An 18,324-nucleotide genomic window follows, 5' to 3' on the forward strand; every position below is an offset into this window, starting at 1 on the left:
CCGAGGCCCCGTCGTGGCCAGCCAATCAGAAGGCAACTTGTCTTTAACGCCGGCCAACCGGCTCTCGGGCTGGAGGGTTTAACTCATATTTAAAAAGAAGAGGCTCTGCTTCCTAACGGTTGCGCTGTTGGGAGGAGTTGGCGACTTCGGGTCGGAGGAGGCTGGTGACCAGTGTGTGGCGGGCAGGGGTGAGACCTGGGGCCAGGGTAGCTGGTGGGGGCGGCCTAAGGGTGGGTGGCGGGGCTGGGGGCCATGGGCCCGAGGGGAAGGGTGAGCGAGGGCACCTTCTCTGCCCCCCGCGTCCACCCGGGCCTTTCGGATGCGTTTTCACCGGGGCACCCAGGCCCTTTGGAAATGCCCCGTGTTGTTTATACTCATCGAAGGCGGGTAGGGGGTGTTGAGAGGTGTTGGCAGTGCTTACGATGGGATTCTCGTGTTCACCGGGCAGCTGGGAAAGAAGTGCGGAGAGGTCGCTGCCATCCTGGCGGGGCGGGGGGCGAGGTGGGGGGCACAGACCATGAGCTAGCGAGATACCTTCCAGCTGCGATGGGTGTTCCGAAGGCCAGCCGCTGCCTGGGCGGACGATGAGGCATCGGCTCCCGGAAAGATTTACAGCGATTCTCCTCCGCCCCGTGTGGTCGCTGAGTTGGTATCGACTTCATGGCTGTGGCTGCCTGCTTTAGGTACTCGACTGTGTCCGAAGTAGGCACTGGCACCTACCCCGAGGCTCTGCGGTACAAAGGTCTGGCGATCTGATTTCCGTAAAGGTCAAAGACTAGAAAAATTTGGGCTGGGGCGTGGCTGTGAGTTGGAATGGCTCATGGTACCTTGAGGGGCACAGACCCTCTGGAGAGAGGGTCTACTCTGTCCACGTGGGCTTGCATAAGTGGGAATTGACTGGGTGGCGGGGAAGGGGCAACTACCAACAACTTTACAAGAGGAGCCTGGGAAGGGGCTTTTCCTGGACGATTGAGTGAATGAGCAAATACAGGACCAATCACTTCTGCAGAGGCCTTCCTAGGGGACAGTGTTTCACCAACCTACATGGGATTCTATGGGGTCCTTGTAGAAAAGTGTACGTCTCCGTGGTGGCACAGTGGTTAAGCACTCAGCTGCTAACTGAAGGGCCAGTACTTCAAACCCCTACCAGTTGGCTTCCGTCAAGGTTAGAGCCTAGGAAACTGTGTGGCAGCTTCGCTTGTTGGTATCAGTCTGTTGAACAGGTAGGCCCCCCCTGCTGCACACCCGCTGGATGAGAAGCCCTTGGAAAAGACCCAGGTGTCTGTTTTCAACAAGCACTCCAGGTGATTTTGATGTGTCGGTGAGAGCTAGTGCCCCGCGCTGGTGCTCAGTACTATCTGGGGTAGGGAAAATGCTGGATCTCACTTAATGGTTGGCTGGGCTTGAGGAACAACAGGCAGGTGATGTAGCTCCTGCTTCTGACTTTGAATCCTGACGCCACCACCTCCTCCCTCTTCCTTTTTCTTGGGCTTACATTTCCTAGTGAGTGAATGTGGTGGGGGTGGGGACCTCTGCTCCCCCCTCCCCCCAGGCTGCTGCTTGTGATAAGTAGTACAGATGAAAACCCATTGTCTAGGAAGTAGTGTTTGCACAATGCATGCAAGCAGATAAGAGGGAAAGCATTACCTCCAGGTTCCAGGTCATACAGGCCCTGGCTCGTACCAAACAAAACATGATAAAACATGTCTGTCACCAGTCGGTAGTGCAGACAATTTCTCTCAGTAATCCTTGGCTTAGTCACTGTCGAATAACTTTTAAAAGTTCAATCAATAACAACGGCTTCTAGGGGATCTTCTGCGCGAGGCGGAAAGGTCAGCCCAGAAGGTTATGGTGGTGACGTTTAGGATTCCGAAGGAGTAATCTTAACAGATTTTCTCAAAGGACACAGGACGACCGCAGGAGTTTTAGGAAGAAGTTTTAAGAGGGAAAAGTGCATTTGGTGAGGAAAAAGGCCAGGCAAGTTAGGCGGAGGAATTTTATTTTCCACCACAGGGTAGCCAGGGCCATTTGACAGAGAGCTTCATTGGGGAACCTAAGCGCGTCCACTACAGCCTGCTCCAAACTTTTTGGCAGTGTGCAGAATTATGTGGGGACGGGTTAGCGAGGCGGGAACACAACCCTCAGAAATAAACAGACTTAGATGATGGAGACTGTGGCGAGAAAGGGTAGCTTCACATTTGATATGTTTGTGTAATAGGGCTTTCTCCGATTGTGTATCAACATTGTAAATGCATTTTCTGTTTCTTTTTTTGGTAAAAATGCTCGACATATGGAACCTGGGCTCCTGGGCCTCTTCTTCACAGAGCGGTCTGTGTCTTGATAAAGGGGACCGGGCGCGTTGGGATGTGCTCTGGGGGAGTCGCATAACCTGCGAGCAGCTGAGTCAGAAGTCTGCTGTCTAGGTGGCTGTGTCTGACTGAGAGGGTGGGTGCGTGACCCGCACCTGCAGAGGGTTTGCACAGGGAGAGGTGGAGTGGGATTTCTAAGAAAGACAAACAGGGTTAGGAGGACTTGTGCAAATGCAGCAACCAGCAAATGTATTTTTTAGCCAGCAGATATATATACCATCAGTATCAGGAAGCAGGGTACAATAAACCTAAGTGTTTATTCAAGCTGACTAAGATGTTCCGTTACTTTTCTAATCTAAGAATGACTAAAGAACATTCTGTAGCTAAAACATTCCCTTCTCCTCCTAGTTCCTTATCTAACAGAACTCCCTGCACAGGCTGTTCTCCACAAAACAAACTCATAGGACTTGACATGAACTATTAAGATGTCAGAGGTAATGAAGGGTAGAGTTCAGGGCTGTGCCGTGTCCTCTCCACCGCTCAGACTTTGCCTGTAAAGCGACGGTCCCCAACAGGTGGGGACTTGGGGGCTGTACCATACACGCTTTACTCTTGCTCCGCTTTGTCTAGGTTGGTTCACAGCCATCTGCACACTCGGTGTCAGGCTTTGTTGTAGGTTCTGGGCCCAGAACTGAACAAAACAGGACAGAGCCCTTGCCCTCGTGGAGCTGCCTGTGGGAGAGAAATCCGACAAGCACGTCTCCACAAAGGGCTGTGAAGGACAGTCGGGGTGGGTGGTCCTGGAAAGAGACCCCCCTCAAGTCACGCATCTGAGGAAAGAACAGGAAGAGCAAAGGCCCCACAACGGGCGGCCTACTGGAGGAGAGGAAGGGGTCCCCGATGGACAGCGCCCACTGCACGCTCCGGCACTCCGGGGGCCTGCCACGTGCCCCAGGTCAGGGTTTCTTTGTTAGGCTTGAGGTGGGGGTGGGGGGGCATAGACTTCTGACCCAGCAGGGAGGTGGAGCTGCAGAGATTCGCTTGGGCAGGTGGTGATAGGGAGGGGATGAGCGGTGATTTTGGAAGGTGGGGCTGGGGCCCAGCAGACCCCTGGTAGCTTAGAAGTAGGGTATGAGGGAAGGACTTGGGTAAGGGTTTTGGCCTGAGCAGCTGGCCAGGTGGACTTCCTGTGAGGACAGACCTGGGTAGGTAGGGGTGGGGAAGGATCAGGACTTCCATTTGGGTCGGTTAGAATCGAGATGCCTCTCCAATGCTGTGTCCGTGGTGGGCAATTTGAGCCTGGAATTGAGGGAAGGGTTGTGAGCTGGAAATGGAAATGAGGGTGTCAACAGCTTGTGGAGATGGGATGTGCTCACTGCAGGATGTGAAAGTGGACGGAAAGACGTGCTTCCAGATGGGGCTCAGGGCCTTCTTGTGAGTAGGGACTCGGAGACATTTGTTGTTGTTTTTTTTTCTTCCTGTATTAATACTGAGCTGCTTGGTACACCTGTCTGATTGTCGGATACCTGATGTGCTCAGGGGAGAGCTCAGGGCGGAAGATGTGAATTTGGGCCCCGGTACTTGGTTGGGTGAGTGTAGCCAGGAGGGAAAGAAAGGCCTGACTCTTCCAAGTGAGCGCGGTGACCCTCGTCGAGGCAGAGGTGGGGAGGAGGCGCTCTTGGACACGAGCCGGGATTGAAGGGCTACAAGGAGCAGGCCCTGCCGCTGAGTGTTCAGGCAGGGCAGTTCACTGCTGGCTTTGGAACCGCAGTCCCATCCCGGGGACAGCTCAAGGGGGTGGACTCAGGAGAATGTACTGCAAGGGACCTTCTTCCGGAGCCTTGCTGTTGAAAGGTGAGGAGGTAGAGCGTGTTTGAAGGTGGCACATGTCACGGCGGTGGAGGGAGCCCCAGAGCAGAAGTGTGTTTGGGAGTGTGCACGGGGCGGGGGGCCGTGCATTTCACGGCGTCATCCATACTAGACAGCACTGCCCCAACCAGCTCATTTAGCCGAAGAAAGGCAGGGCACACTTCTGTGTCTCGCTGGAGTGGCTCGAAGCTGCAGGTGGGTTTGTGTGAATTAAAGATGATTCTCTTTCCTTTCAGGCATCATGGAGCGAGCTAAAGAAAACTTCATTTCCGGACCCATTAAGGTGATTGGGTGGGATGCTTGCGATCCTGTCTCAGGTGGAGATAAGTCCCCTATCTGGAATGCTTGCCTTCAGTTGTCACTGTGGATGCTGCCCTGCATGCCCCACTCCGACTGGCCCTTTACGAAGTTCCCTCAGTGTAACTGTCCTTTCACCGTGTCCTCACAGTTAGTGCTGCCCTCCCCTGTGTGCAGGAAAGTACCGACACAAACCCAAGCGCAAGACAAAGCCCAGCTGCACCCACGCCCATCTGGTGGATGCCCTTAGACGAGATGGGAGCCCCCTGTCTGTGCTTCCAGATTGATCTGTGCTTTCCTGGATGCCTCTCCCGTCTTGCTAGCCAGAGGTTCACTTCTGTGGCCCAGAAGGTTCTGCACTTTAGACAGCATTTCCTGAGAACTTGCTTTGGCTGCAGGGATTACAATGGTAGAAAGCCCCGGGCCCTGGAGTTTAGAGAACTCAAGCTAGCCCTATGCCTGGAGATGGCATGCGCACTCCCCAGGGGTAGCAGTGTACAGCCTGGGGTGGGGCAACCCCAGGAAGGGCTTCCCCCAAGAAAATCTGAGTGCTTAGTGAGTGTTTGTGGGGCACTGGGAGAGGAAGTCTTTATAATATGATAGATTCCCCAGTAGAAATAATCTCCAGCTTGTTTTCGTTCTTAAAAATCGGCATAGAATTCTAAGTTGCCTACTTTAAAAATTTCTAGTTTTGTGGTAGGGACTTATTTTCAGAATTCTCCATCTTTAAATAGATGGATGCTCACCATTCTTAGTGGTGCGAAGTGTAAATCTGTCAAGAAGAAGCTAAACAGAATCATCGTGCCCATTTTATTTTGGGCGCCTTTAAAAACAAGGTCTGTGTTCACCACGCTTGTCTTCCTGTGCCATGGCCTCAGTGCTGGCTGCCCGTGAACATGGCTCCTTCCAGAAGGACCTTGCTCTGCACGTCAGACAGTTGTTTCCTGCACCGATTGTGTTGCTGAAACCATATTTTTTGGTAATGGAAGGCACTGATTGAAATGGGAAAAAAATTTTTTTTTTTTTAGATAATCTGGGTTTTGAAACAGTTATTGAACACATGTCCCAAGGGTCTCTGGTGCTGGGGTTTGGTGGGTGAGCGAGCCACCTTTCTGAGAGTCTCAGAGTTCTATAGACCCCACACCAGAAGGCAGCATGCCACCTAGTTAAACCCCAGGGGTGGGCACTGTGTGTCCCATGGGTCACAGAAGGGTTAAAGCGTTGACCCCTGTGCCCGTAGAATGACTAGTTTTGTTTTTGTTTTGTTTCCACCACCGATTCTGATGAGAAACTGAGGCTGGAGGGAATCTCATCCATTTTAGGCTGACTGGCTCGAGGTCTTAGGGTTAAATGAACAATCTTTTTAAGCTCTGAGTGTGTGGAGTGCACAGTTTGTTAACTTTCTGAAGAGCCTCCGTCTAGTTCTTCCTTGTTGAAATTCTTTGTTCACCGCTGTCTGCAAACTTCGACAAGCAAGAGAAAATAATCGCCGTGCATGAGCTCCCTTTGTGCGAAGTCTGGCACACAATGAATGCGGACAGTCTTCTCAGACTGTAGCCAGCACGGAGTCTTTTGTTGCATTGCTTGTTTTTCTTTCTAACACAGATATTTCGAGCAGATTTCAAAATTGGAAATGAGCCGTCAGTGTCGAGTGTGTGTTCGGAGGCTTCTTTGTGAAACAGCAACTTGGTGTTGTCCAAGGCCCTGCGAACACGCCTTGTGTCGCTGAAGGAGGTGCTCCTCCGGGGTTCTGGTCCCCAGCGTGCGTAAAAGTCGCATTGCCGCTGTACTTTAGGGAGTGTAACAGCATGATGGGAAGCTTGCACTACTGTGAGAACGACCCGACTGTGGCACAGAGACAAAGAAGCACATGCTACTGGAAAAGTGATGCAGGGTTACCACACACCTCTGATCGTGGGGGGAAACAACGCTGCTTTCTGGAAGCCTGACAAAGCTCTGCTGCCTCCCCTGCAGCAATGTCCCCTTACTGTTCGAGGAAGAGCTTTGGGCACTTTCCACCACGGCCACCTCCCGTGCGCGAAGCCGTAACCCTGCTCTTGTCTTCCCTTCTGCCCAGGCCACCCTGGCACACAGCGACGGCCCCAAGCGTGTCCCGGTGATGCAGCGGATTCCTTCTCAGAACCCGCTGTCCTCTAGTGGTGGCCAGGCCCAGAGGGTCTTGTGTCCCTCGAATTCCTCCCACAGTGCCCCTGCCCAGGCACAGAAGCTGGCCTCCAGTCGAAAACCCTTGCCGAGCCAGAGCCAGAACCTAAAGCGGAAGCCCTTGCAGATGACTGCCGCCCCCCGGCCCGTTTCTCAGCCACCGAGCAACCCCCCGAAGACCGAGCAGGCCCTGCCACCACCGCCACCAGGGTCTGGTAAGGCAGTTTGGGGCCTCCTTGGAGAAGCAGGGGTCTTTCTAATTGTTGCAGCCAAGCGGAGCCCATGAATGAGCTGAGGTTACTGCCTGAAGACTTAGCATTTACATCCTGCCTCCTGAGGGCAGGGAGGGACAGAGGGTTCAGGCTGAATGACAGTGCTTCTGTGCTGGGAACACAGCCTGGTCACCACCCTCACAGCACATCCCCTGCACCTCAGATGGCTGAAGGGGGGGGTGGGGCTGCAGGGTGCCTGGTGGTGTGTTAGTGAACCAGCTGCTCCTTTTTCCACTGAGATGAGAGCATTGGGGGTGTGGGCAGTTCTGGGGTGCAAGGCTTACTGTAGCAGCAGCACTTGGAGGAGGGCCTGGGTATGGGGGAGCCCGCCTGCCAGGGCAGTGGTATTTGCGGGGCTTCATCTGTGTGCTGGCAGCTGCCCGAGGATGGGGGCGAAGGGCATTTTAGACAGTGCCCTCTGGGTGTCCCAACCAGATTGATGAGTCACGCTGCGGGGTCCCGGGACACCCAAGAGGCTGCCCTGCAGTGGGTTGGGGCCCGGTGGCTGGCAGTGGTTCTCCGTGATGCACAGACGACTCTGCTGTGTGCTCCCCTTCATCTGCCTTCCCACCCTCCCAGCCCCGCCGGTGCCTTACCCCCAGGAAGACCCTGAGAATCAGGCTAATAAGCAAAGGCTGGGGAGGTGCAGGCAGGTGAGAGCCGCCCCCCCTAGGAAGAGAAGGAGGGGTGGTGGTGAAGCCTGGGGGAGGGGACCAGTGGACCTGCCAGCAGATGTCTAGGCTGAGCAAAGGGCCATGTGAGCATGCAACAGTTCTGAAACTCCAGGGCGCTGATGACGGCTGCCCTAGGAACCTGCCTTGTGCCTGTTTCAGCCAGGGCGGGGCTTCTGTTTCTACTTTCCCGTTCCACAGGGCACGGAGGAGGGAGGGTCCTGGCTGGGCTGCATAGTTTTTATGGGGCTGTACGAAGGAGCGCTGGCTCACTTCTGATGCTCCAGGGCTGCTGGCACAGAAGAACCTTCCGGGGGTGGTATGAACAGACGAATCTAGAAGTGGAAGTCCAGGTTCAGGCCGCCAGTTCCAGGCACTGACTTTTTTTCTCTCGTCAGGTGGGAGGTCCTTGAAACATCTGGGCCCCCTGTCGTGTGTGTGTGTGTGTGTGTGTGTGTGTGTGTGTGTGTGTGTGTGTCTCTCTGTGTGTCTGTGCCTCTGTCTCTGTCTTCCCCGGGGATCTAGGAGGCTCACAGTGTGGGGACTGAGAGGCTGACTGAATGGAAACCGCCTCTTCCTGCAGAGTGCGGCCTGCCCTGCCTCATGAACATAGCTGCCTCTGATCTTGTCTCGCTAACCATCTGCATCTCGATTCATTATTGACAGGGTTTGTTTTGTTTTTAATCTATGTAGGAAATAATTCTGTGAAGGAGCTGGCACCAAAACAGAAAAAAGAAGAATCAAAAAAGTAAGCTTTACTTACATGCATAGTTCTTCACCTTCACAACACATTAAATATAAATTGGTTAGCGGAACTCTTAAAAAGCCATAGATTTTTATTTTAATTTAGAAAACTGGTTATCAGAACATGTCCAGGTCTCCAGTCTTTATTAAAAAAATTTTTTTTTCTTTTTAAAAATAATTTTATTGGGGGCTCTTACAGGTCTTGTAACATTCCATACAATTGTATCTAGCACATTGGTACATATGGTGCCATCATCATTTTCTAAACATTTACTTTCTATTTGAGCCCTTGGTATCAGCTCCTCTTTCCCCCTCTGTTCCCTCCCACCCAAAAGGAACTTTTAAAAGGATGGCAGTTATTGACTAGGGACTCAAGCTGCGCTTCTCAAATTTAGAGGAAGCCTGTGTGAATCTGATACCCAGAAATGTGTTTCAGTAAAAGCTGCTTTCTGCTTTTAAAAGTAATCGCGAGATGTGGTTTGTGCCCGCTTCTAGATTTGCTCTTTTACACGAAAGCACACATTGACTCAAACAGGCATGTGGTCCTGAGGCAGAACTATACACAGATTGTGCATGGCTGTTTTGTGAACAATAGTAGTGAAAATACTGAATGTAATATAAAGGTGATACAACATCTTCCCCAGAGACTGTGAAAACCCCTGAGCTGTCCAGAGCCTTGAATGTAGACACAGCACCTGGGATGAACCTGCCCCAAGACTGTCCTGCTTCTAAACCCAGGGGATCCCGCCTGCTCCCACCAACCACAGTGGCTCAGTGTCCACCCCAGGGTCTGCATGTCTGGGGATGTGGAATAAGAGGCAGATGGTGTCTAGGAGGCTCACGTGTTTCTGAAACAGGCTTCCCTCCCAGGTGGCTTCTAGCCATGTTGCTAGAGTCGAGTTGGGACTAGGCTTTCAACCCAGGATGTCCCTGTTCAGAGGGTCAGCTTGTCCCTTTGTCTCGGAGGAGGAGTGCCTCTGCTGCAGTGCGGGGAGCAGGGCGGCCTCTTTCTTGGGGTGGGTGCAGATCCAGGGCAGCTCTCAGGATGACATAATTTAATGTGCCAGCACCACCGCTGACAGATGGTTGGGGTAGATCAATTTCTGTGCTCCTGTTCCTTCCTAGGAGGCAGTGGGCCTTGGAAGATTTTGAGATTGGCCGCCCACTGGGCAAGGGGAAATTTGGTAATGTTTACCTGGCGAGAGAGAAGCAGAGTAAGTTCATCCTGGCTCTGAAGGTGCTCTTTAAAGCTCAGCTGGAGAAGGCGGGGGTCGAGCACCAGGTCAGGAGAGAAGTGGAGATCCAGTCTCACCTCAGGTAAGCTGCGCACTGGGGCCATGCAGAGCGTCACGCTGTCGAGATGATCGGGCTGGGTCAGGGTGCCTCTGGCTCAGGATGCCAGTGACTGACTCGGTGCCTCTGACTCTGTGACTTTCCCTGGGATCGGGCTGGACTCTGTGCCGTGGGACCGAGGAAGCACTTGGCAGGCTTACTATTTTGGTGGTGACGTAATTTGCAAGCGTGAATACATTTTGCATTTTTCTCCGGTCTCGGGGGCCCTCCCTCTTGTTCTGAGCTAGGCAGAGGGCACCCACAGGTCACCTACAGGCTGATTCTGGCCTGCGTGGGTTTGGCTTTCGTTTTTCCTGTGCTTTCACAGCATGGACCATTGCAGTGGACTGCTGTTGGTACTTAAGAACCTGGCTTCCTTGGGCCTGAATCTAGCCATGGCAACAGCGGGCAGGAGTTCAAGGGGTGCAGCTTCTCCAGCAGACATGCTGGCCACCTGGGGCTCTTGCCTGTTCCGCTGCACAGTCCAGTGGCTGCATTGGACACTGGACATGTCTTCTGCCTGTTGGTGTTTGATGATCTAACCTGGGGAAGTGCTGCGTCCTGCGGCACATCTGTAGGCAGCTAACGAATAACTGAATTTTACCCCTAAGACCAGTGCTGCCTACAGGAAGGACATGACTATCTTAACCCGAGGCCCGCAAATTCCTTGAACTTGCACAGAAAGTGATATGTGGGTGTTTCTCTTTGAAATGGGTTCAGAATCTCGAGCGGGGAGCTGGGATGGGCTGGAGAAAGGGCCATGACCCAAAGCAGTCAAGTCCCACTGGCTTCGCCAGAGAGGTTCTTTATGCAGCACATATTCTCGGGGGTGGGGGGAGACACCACCAGTCATGGCCATGTGTGTCCTTGGTTGCAGGCACCCCAACATTCTCAGGCTGTATGGTTACTTCCACGACGCCACCAGGGTGTACCTCATCCTGGAGTACGCCCCTCTGGGAACCGTCTACAGAGAGCTCCAGAAGCTTTCCAAGTTCGATGAGCAGAGGACAGCCACAGTGAGTCTCCCAGCAGCCACTGCCTCCGGGCCAGCGATGCCTTGTGTGGTGAGAACGTGGCCCGATGTTGCCACGGGCCGGGAGTGGAAACTCCAGCTGGGCCGTTATGAACAGGCCGTCCCAGAAATGGGTCTGGGGTACCTGGCTGCTTTGCGCTTCCATGGCCATTGTTTTGGCAAAAATGTACATAGCTAGTTAGTTGTCCTTCTTTTCAAATCTTAATTCTTTTTTAGACAATCGACGTTTGTAAAATGCTTTTAATATTTGCAAAAAACCATCATGAGGGAAGAGCCTCATGACAGGGGCGCCTTGGTACTTACGCGTAGTTGTCAGCATTCCTGCCTGAGCCCGTTTCGCTGCCCGCTCTCCACAGCGTGTCCGTAAACTCCCACTCCTGCCATGACTTGCTCAATGGCTGATGCCAGCATGCATGTGCAGCCCCCCCCGGGGCAATGACTGTACCCATCAGCGTCTGTGTGTGCTGTCGGCTCCCCTCTCTGCCACTGCCAGGCCAGCACCTTCTCCAGGCACCCCTACGTCTGCAGCACGGTCTTTCATCACAGGCTGCATTCTCTCCTGGGATCCCCTGACCTCCCAATGGTTCAGAATTGTGTTGTTTTTGCATGCCTTAAACTTCACTCAGGGCTGTATACTCTGGGCGGCAGTGGGTGGTCATTTTGATTGGCTGCTGTCACTTAGGGATATGCACGCAGGACCATTCTTCCTGTCCCTCCTGGCTTGATGTCTCATTGCTCTCTCTGAATAAAGATGCCTTTGGGTGAATGTGCCCGAGTGTGACCACCCTGGCTGTGTGCAGTGTTTGGCACTCAGGCCCTGGAACCGTGTTCCCACCTCCCCGAGCAGTTCCTTCCCCACCAGCGTCAACCCGCTGCCCACGAAGGCTCCCACCTGGTCTCGGGCTGCTCTTGCTCTCGTCCATGCCAAACACAGATCTCTCTCTTGTAGAGTGACACTCGCAAGTTTTTATTTTTAATTATCTTTTTTTAATTCTTCTCCCAAAGATGGTTTTTGGGCAAAGTTCACAGGGTGGATTAGGTTTCCATCCAACCCGATTCTACACACACTGTTGAGGGACGTTCTTTATACCCAGTGAATATTCTCATGATCTCCATTCTGGTTGCTCTTTTCTCATCTTGGTTTTGAAGCCATGGTTGACAGGTCCCACGTGGCAAGTGGATTTCCTCAAGCAGCACAGAACTGGATGGGTGGTCCTGAGACTGTGCCGGGCTGTTGTTTAGCTATGTCTTGGGGGGAGGGTAGCTCAGCCAGATGGCCTAGGGCGTTGCCCCTCCAGGCTCCACCAGCCCAGTAAGCCCGGTTTACAGCCATCGTGTACAGGCACTGGTTTGCACACCGAGTCCCCTCCCGCCTGCCTGTTTTGAGTGGCTCATCGTGCTGGGCCCAGTGCAGGATGGGAGTGCAGTGCTGCCCCATCGCCACCAGCACCCCACCATATCCCAGTGAGCAGAGCTTCACACTGGCCCTCCAGATTGCTTTGTTTGATTTACAGAGACACAGAATGAAGTTTGTTTCAAAACCCATGCCAGTCTCTGGTGGGGTCATCCTGCTGAGATGGAAGTGGCCTGGGTTGGGTGAATCCACTTAGCCGGGACTTACCACTCATCCTCTTTCCTGCAGTACATCACAGAATTGGCAGACGCCCTGTCCTACTGTCATTCCAAGAAAGTTATTCACAGAGACATTAAACCAGAGAACCTGCTCCTGGGCCCCACTGGGGAGCTGAAGATCGCGGATTTCGGGTGGTCGGTGCACGCCCCATCTTCCAGGTGAGTCACCTCCAAGGGGGACATTGGTGGGCTGAGCAGAAGCCCCGGGGCACTCATGAAGTCACAAGATCCTGGCATGTAACTTTCCGCCCCTGGCTCTAATTTGGCGCCATCTCGGCCTGACAGCCTGGAGCCCCAGAGAGGTATTGGTTATGTATCGGGCTGTTAACTGCAAGTTCAGCAGTTGAAAACCACCAGCCACTCCATGTGAGAAAGATGGGGTTTTCTACTCCAGTCAAGAGACTTGGAAACCTACTGGGCAGTTTTACCCTGTCCTGTATGACACTGAGTTGGCATCGACTTGATGTGAGGTATTTTGGGTTGTTGGAGGCCTGATAGCAAACTAGTCTCCCCTAAACCTTTCTTCTGCCATCACTTGGGGGCTGCTGGTGCTCAGGCCTGAGGAGTTGGAGGCTTTCCTCCTTGGAAACTCGTGATGTGGCAGGAGGGACGTTGGTGGCAGGGAGGCATGTGCATGGTGGTGTGTGAAAAAGCTGTTGCTGAGCAGCCTGTACTTTGGGGAAACAAGCTGGGCTGGATTCAGTGGAGAGACAGAGCAGTTAGTGATTCTTGTTCTGCTTTTGCCGGCAATAGGATCGAGCAGTTAGTGATTCTTGTTCTGCTTTTGCCGGCAATAGGATCGAGTCTTCCCCCAGCTTAAAGCTGGAGCAGAAAAGCCAAGCTCATGAGACAACTTCAGTCTTAGCTGGCCAGGCGAAAAGAGCCAGCACATTCCCTACAGTTTCTTCTTGGTTACAGTGGGCTTCTGAGACTATGGTGTGGGGCACTGAAAAGGAACCCCAGGTCGGCTGTGGGTTAGGCCCTGGCTGCTAACTCCCTGGTCGGAAGTTCGAACCCACCAGTTGCTCCTCAGGATAAAAATGTGGCTGTGTGGCCCCCCAAAGATGCCCAGCTTCAGAAGCCCCATGGTGCGAGTGCTCCACCCTGCCCTATAGGATCACTCTGAGTCACAACTGACTTTGACAACAGAATTTGGAGGGGTTTGTTTTGTTTTAATCAGTTTTTGCAAGTAAGGTGAGCTTATGGGGCCGATCAGTTTTCTACTCCGTTCATCCACCGCTGTCGCCTCGTTGTTCCATCCTCACCTGCCTTCCTGTGTGTCCTGCCCCCTTCCCTCCTCCCTCCCCTCTACACCCAGTCCTTGGGCAGATGCCGCCCTTTTGCTCTTACATGGTTGTTTGTTTTGGTGGCACTGTGGGCGTACCCAGCCATGGTTAGGGTTTGCCATCTTTGAGGGGTGGAGTCCAAATGAAGTTTTATCTCATTGTTTGCAATTCCTTCAATGCAACGTGACGGCCACCTCCTCCCTGTGCTTCCTGGCACCCTTCCTCCTCCTCGCCTAGCCCTCCAGACTGGATGAATGCTGCCCTTCTGGTCTCCGGTGGTTTCCAAGGGTCCTCCCTAGTGTTGCTCTCCACATGGATCTATTGTGGTTCCTTTCCAGACTGCTGAAGGGTGGCCAAGGCCCTTACAGACGTCTGTTTAGTAATTTGGGGCCCAGGTTTCACAGGGCTGGTAGATTAAACAGTCTGGGTTTCTTTGGGGCAAACCCTGGTTCCCCTTCCAGCACATTCAATCAGGTATGGGCTTGAGGCAGTTCCATGCTGTCTGTTCTCCTTAATACCCAATACTCACATCTGCCAGACATTAGTCCACTCACTGCTGTTCATCCCATTCATAGTGACTTATCCCATAGTTACAGTTTCCAAGACTGTAGCTTTGGGAATAGATAGCCTCTTCTTTTTCTCATGGAGTGGCTGGTGGTTTTGAACTGCTGACCTTGAGGTTAGCAGTCCAAGGCATAAGAAATGCTGATTGATCTGTAGTGGACTCAAACACAACAGTGATATATTCTAGCTTTATCTCTCCTTCACGCTTGGATGCTCTTCTCATTCCTGTGCATATGGCCTTGCCCTCTGCCTGGGTGGAACCGGAGACCTTGTTCATTATCATATCAGCAGTCATCTAGTTTGCCCAGCTTGGCTTTTGCTCCAGGCACTCATTCCACACAAGATTTTTCTCTCAGCTGCAGACTTATAGGTAACAGCCAGGGTAAGCAACCTGGGGGTCACGCTTCCCCTCACAGGCCCCTGGTGCTTTCTCAAGAAAAACGGTATTGCAACCAGTCCTTGCAGGGCTTCCCCGTCACCATCAGCCCAAGGCCGACTGACTGCTGAGGCAGAGCAAAGTCACCCTCCTCATGCAGCCTTTTTTACCAGATCTCCCATGGGCCACTCCATGCCTCTGCTGGACTTGAGAATTCACGGGCAAAGTCATTGAGAATTCAGAGTGGCTCCTCAGAACTTACATAATATCCACAACTGGGGTGTTTTAGAGAAGCAACAGATTCTAATTCAGGATCCGGAACACTTAGGATACAGCTGTTCATCAGGATGGCCTCTTCTCAGCCAAGCATGCAGTTAGTAGGACTTACTTGCCCTTGGCCTGACCTCTGCCCTGTTTGGGGAGCGTTACAAAACTCTTTAACTCTTCCAACACATCACCTGGGGCGCCCTAGTATGCCAGGAATCCATTTTCTGGAGTTCCTCAGCTCTCACTCTGGGCTGGTACACCCATGGGCCAGGATGCCCATCTTGCTCTGATCTGCTTCTGCTACAGCTGTTTATCTGCCACTGCTAACATGTGCTGTCTCTGATGTTACAGCTGCCTGTGTCTTGGGCCTTGGTGGTTCTCGTGGCAGGGGTCCCAGGTCCAAATGACTCACCCCCTTCATGGTGCTTCTCTTTAGTAATAAGATTGTCCCCCTTTTGCCTCTGGTTGTATTAAGCCCAGTGAGATCACAACGCTGACCAGTCCTCTCAATGCGGTTCTGTGTACCTTATTTGCATGGCCCATCTCCACAAGGAGTGTGCTTTGGTGGCAGGGTGGATGATGACTGGCTGCTAACCACAAGGGTAGTGGTTCAAACCTGCCAGCTCTGCAGGATAAAGATGGGGCTAGCAACTCCTGTAAAGCTCTAGAGCCTCAGAAACCCACAGGGACAGTTCGACTGCCTTATCGGGTTGCTGTGAGTCGGAATCGGCTTGATGAGTTTGGATTCCCACAGGGATGTATCTATGTAGTAACAGGCTCCGTTCTTCTTAGTGGGATTTGAGCACCTTGTCTGCATAGCTCCACTCAGGAAGGCCAAATAGAAGCGGCGCTCCATCACACTGCACAGTTGGGACTCAGCTCGGTTGCTAGCCCTATGATTATACAGAGACCCTTAATCTTTTGTATCTAGTAATGGGGGATTATTGCTTAAAATAGTTTTTTTGGCTAGAAATAGGCAAAACATATACCAATTCAACACATTAAGCACTTATTTGACATTAAACATTTCTGTGCCCCATGGGGCTCCATGGTTTCATGAAGTCTGAATTCCAAAATAATTTGAAATTCTGTGCTGTATTTATTTTCTTCCCTTTCGATCACCATGCTATAGAAATGTGAACTTATCATTGTATCGGCATAGAATCTGGCCTAGAGAACACAGTAAATGCTAGGCTGCTTGCTAATGGTTTTCAAGACGCCCCTCGCTCGCTCGCCCTCCCTCCCTATCCAGGAGAACCACCCTGTGCGGCACGCTGGACTACCTGCCTCCCGAGATGATCGAGGGCCACATGCACGATGAGAAGGTGGACCTCTGGAGCCTCGGCGTCCTTTGCTATGAATTTCTGGTTGGGAAACCCCCTTTTGAGGCAAACACGTACAAAGAAACGTACGACAGAATTTCACGGGTAAGCCAGCCCCGTAAGGGATCCTTCACTTGTCTGATTGCCCCCTGGTTCACTTCAGAGACTGAGCGTGAGCGTCTTCCTCTGGTCGTTACAGCTCCCTCCTCTTCATTGCACTGCAGGTTGCGTTCTCATTCCCCGAGTCGGTCACAGTGGGTGCCAGGGACCTCATTTCAAAGCTGTTGAAGCATAATCCGAGCCACAGGCTGACTCTGAAGGAACTCCTGGAGCACCCCTGGATCACAGCCAATTCGTCCAAACCCCCAAGCAGCCAGAACAGAGAGCCAGCTGGCCAGCCATCGTAGGAACCTTACAGGGGACCATCTGAGCCAGAGCTGCGGTGGGCTCCAACAGGGAAATTAGTGCCACGGAACCCTCGTCATCTGCAGACCACCCGCCCTGCACCGAGCGCCGCAGGTGGGGTGGCCTGTCTATGGAGCAGGCTTCGGCCTCCCTATTCAGAAAGCCCCACTTCTGCCCATGTGATGTCCGCTGAACTCACCGGCTGCACGGGCAGCTGCACGGGCACTGGGAAACAGGCTGAGGCTGGTGGCGGGAAGTGCTGCCCGCGCCCCGATCTCCACCCCAGGAGGCCCTTGTGCAATAGCCTCCCTGCTCCTGCGTGTGTGTAACTTATTGGGTGCTTTCATTGTTCTGATAAAGACTTTGGCAGACCGATTTTTACTTCGATTGTATCCCTGCTGGCACATGCAGGGCACTCAGCCCCCTGCCATCTGCCTGGGTTTCTGGCCCACTCTTCCTCACCCCTGTCCCGGGTGGCCTTTCAGACTGGCACATGCTCCATCTCAGGTGGGCCTGGTTCTGGACTCTGGTGAGACTGCAGATCTCCCTGCTGAGGGCTAGGTTTTTAATCACACAGTTAGGGCATGTGTGTGCACTGTAAACATGAATGTGTAAATAAATGCAGTACCCTTCCTAGAGGCTCGCTCCCTCTGCGCCACCAGCTCCCCACGGGCCTGGAGATGAGAGGCCTGCAGGCGGGATCCTGACCTTGATCCAGTCTGCTTCTGTTCACCCTGTTGGAGGGGCGGTGAGCTTGCTAACGATGGAGAAGACAATGGAACACCCTGAGAGCTAGCATAGCAGGTTGGGGCCAACTGTCGGGATGAGAGACTGATCTGAGAACAGTGTTGGGGTCACAGGGGTGACACCCTTAGGACAAAAGGGCCGTTGGTACCTGTACAGTCTCCAGCCAAGCAAACATCCCTCTCTCCCTCATAGCAGGGCAAGTATCATCCACCTGGCTAGGGTGCCTACCTGTGGCTGAGCGATGAGTGAGGAGCCCCACAGCCACACACCCGTCCCAGTCCCACTTCAGCAGTGGCAACAATGGTGCCCTAACCCAGAGGATGGAATCATTCTCTACAGGCTTCAGAAAGGCATTTTACTTGTCTCTCAGAAGCTGAGCTGCCTTTTCAGGTTGGCATAGGTAAGTGAACAATAGCTAACATTTCAAAAATAGATGGTCCAGTGTTCCTATTCTGGTTAAAAACCACGTTAAAGGCCCTGAGGACACACACCCTGCTATTCAGGAAATGCTCAGTCCCCTGGTTCTGGGGTCCCACTCTTCTCCCCACAGGTTCCTAAGACCTGAGAGCTGGCCACTGGCGGGGCTTGGAAGGTAAGGATATGGCTATGTGGTACAAGGGTTTGTCTTTTCAGAGCCCTGAGACTTGATGTCCTGGAAAGAAGCGAAAACCTGCATCCCATCAGCTTTTAGAGGCATGAGGGGTTGAAGTGTGTGTGTGTGGGGGGGGGGGGGGGGGGGGGGGGGGGGCCAAGTCTCTGCTCATACATCTGAGTAGTGTCCTCGTGCTGGGAGGGCTGGCCTCGAGGTGGGGGTTGGAACTCACTAGTCATTAGGTGGGAGGAAGCTGCGCAGTCTGCTGCTGCAACAGACGTGAGAAGAAACCTTATGGGACAGTTCCACTCCTTCCTCTAGGGCAGTGGTTCTCAACCTTCCTCATGCTGCGCCCCTTTAATACAGTTCCTCATGTTGTGGTGACCCCCAACCATAAAATTACTTTCGTTGCTACTTCATAACTCTCATTTTGCTACAGTTAT

General features: G+C 52.9%; 2 protein-coding genes across 2 annotated transcripts in view; one reads left to right on the top strand and one right to left on the bottom strand.

The window, feature by feature from the left end:
* Positions 1–18,324, bottom strand: part of CSTF1 (cleavage stimulation factor subunit 1) — a 37,301-nt gene that overhangs the window by 12,177 nt on the left and 6,800 nt on the right. The window contains exons 2-3 of the mRNA XM_045295561.1: positions 12,573–12,579; positions 1,246–1,252 (exon numbers count right to left, since the gene is read on the bottom strand). The gene's annotated coding sequence lies outside the window, so the exon portion shown is untranslated. The remainder of the gene's footprint in view (positions 1–1,245; positions 1,253–12,572; positions 12,580–18,324) is intronic.
* Positions 133–17,175, top strand: AURKA (aurora kinase A). The gene is made up of 9 exons (XM_004698333.2): positions 133–188; positions 4,415–4,461; positions 6,553–6,853; positions 8,275–8,329; positions 9,451–9,642; positions 10,535–10,673; positions 12,333–12,481; positions 16,068–16,242; positions 16,362–17,175. The coding sequence occupies exons 2-9, from the start codon at positions 4,420–4,422 to the stop codon at positions 16,542–16,544; spliced, it is 1,236 nt and encodes a 411-aa protein (XP_004698390.1). The 5' UTR covers positions 133–188; positions 4,415–4,419; the 3' UTR covers positions 16,545–17,175.

Source organism: Echinops telfairi, unplaced genomic scaffold, assembly GCF_000313985.2.
Source record: "Echinops telfairi isolate 266 unplaced genomic scaffold, ASM31398v2 ScPeMD7_5592;HRSCAF=6446, whole genome shotgun sequence".
Classification (NCBI taxonomy): domain Eukaryota; kingdom Metazoa; phylum Chordata; class Mammalia; order Afrosoricida; family Tenrecidae; genus Echinops; species Echinops telfairi.

Excerpts from the sequence above, each read along its gene's own strand:
- AURKA (XM_004698333.2), top strand. The coding sequence starts at position 4,420 with ATGGAGCGAGCTAAAGAAAACTTCATTTCCGGACCCATTAAG. Across the intron at positions 9,643-10,534 it reads GAGATCCAGTCTCACCTCAG|GCACCCCAACATTCTCAGGC; the intron begins GTAAGCTGCGCA and ends CCTTGGTTGCAG. Across the intron at positions 16,243-16,361 it reads CGTACGACAGAATTTCACGG|GTTGCGTTCTCATTCCCCGA; the intron begins GTAAGCCAGCCC and ends ATTGCACTGCAG.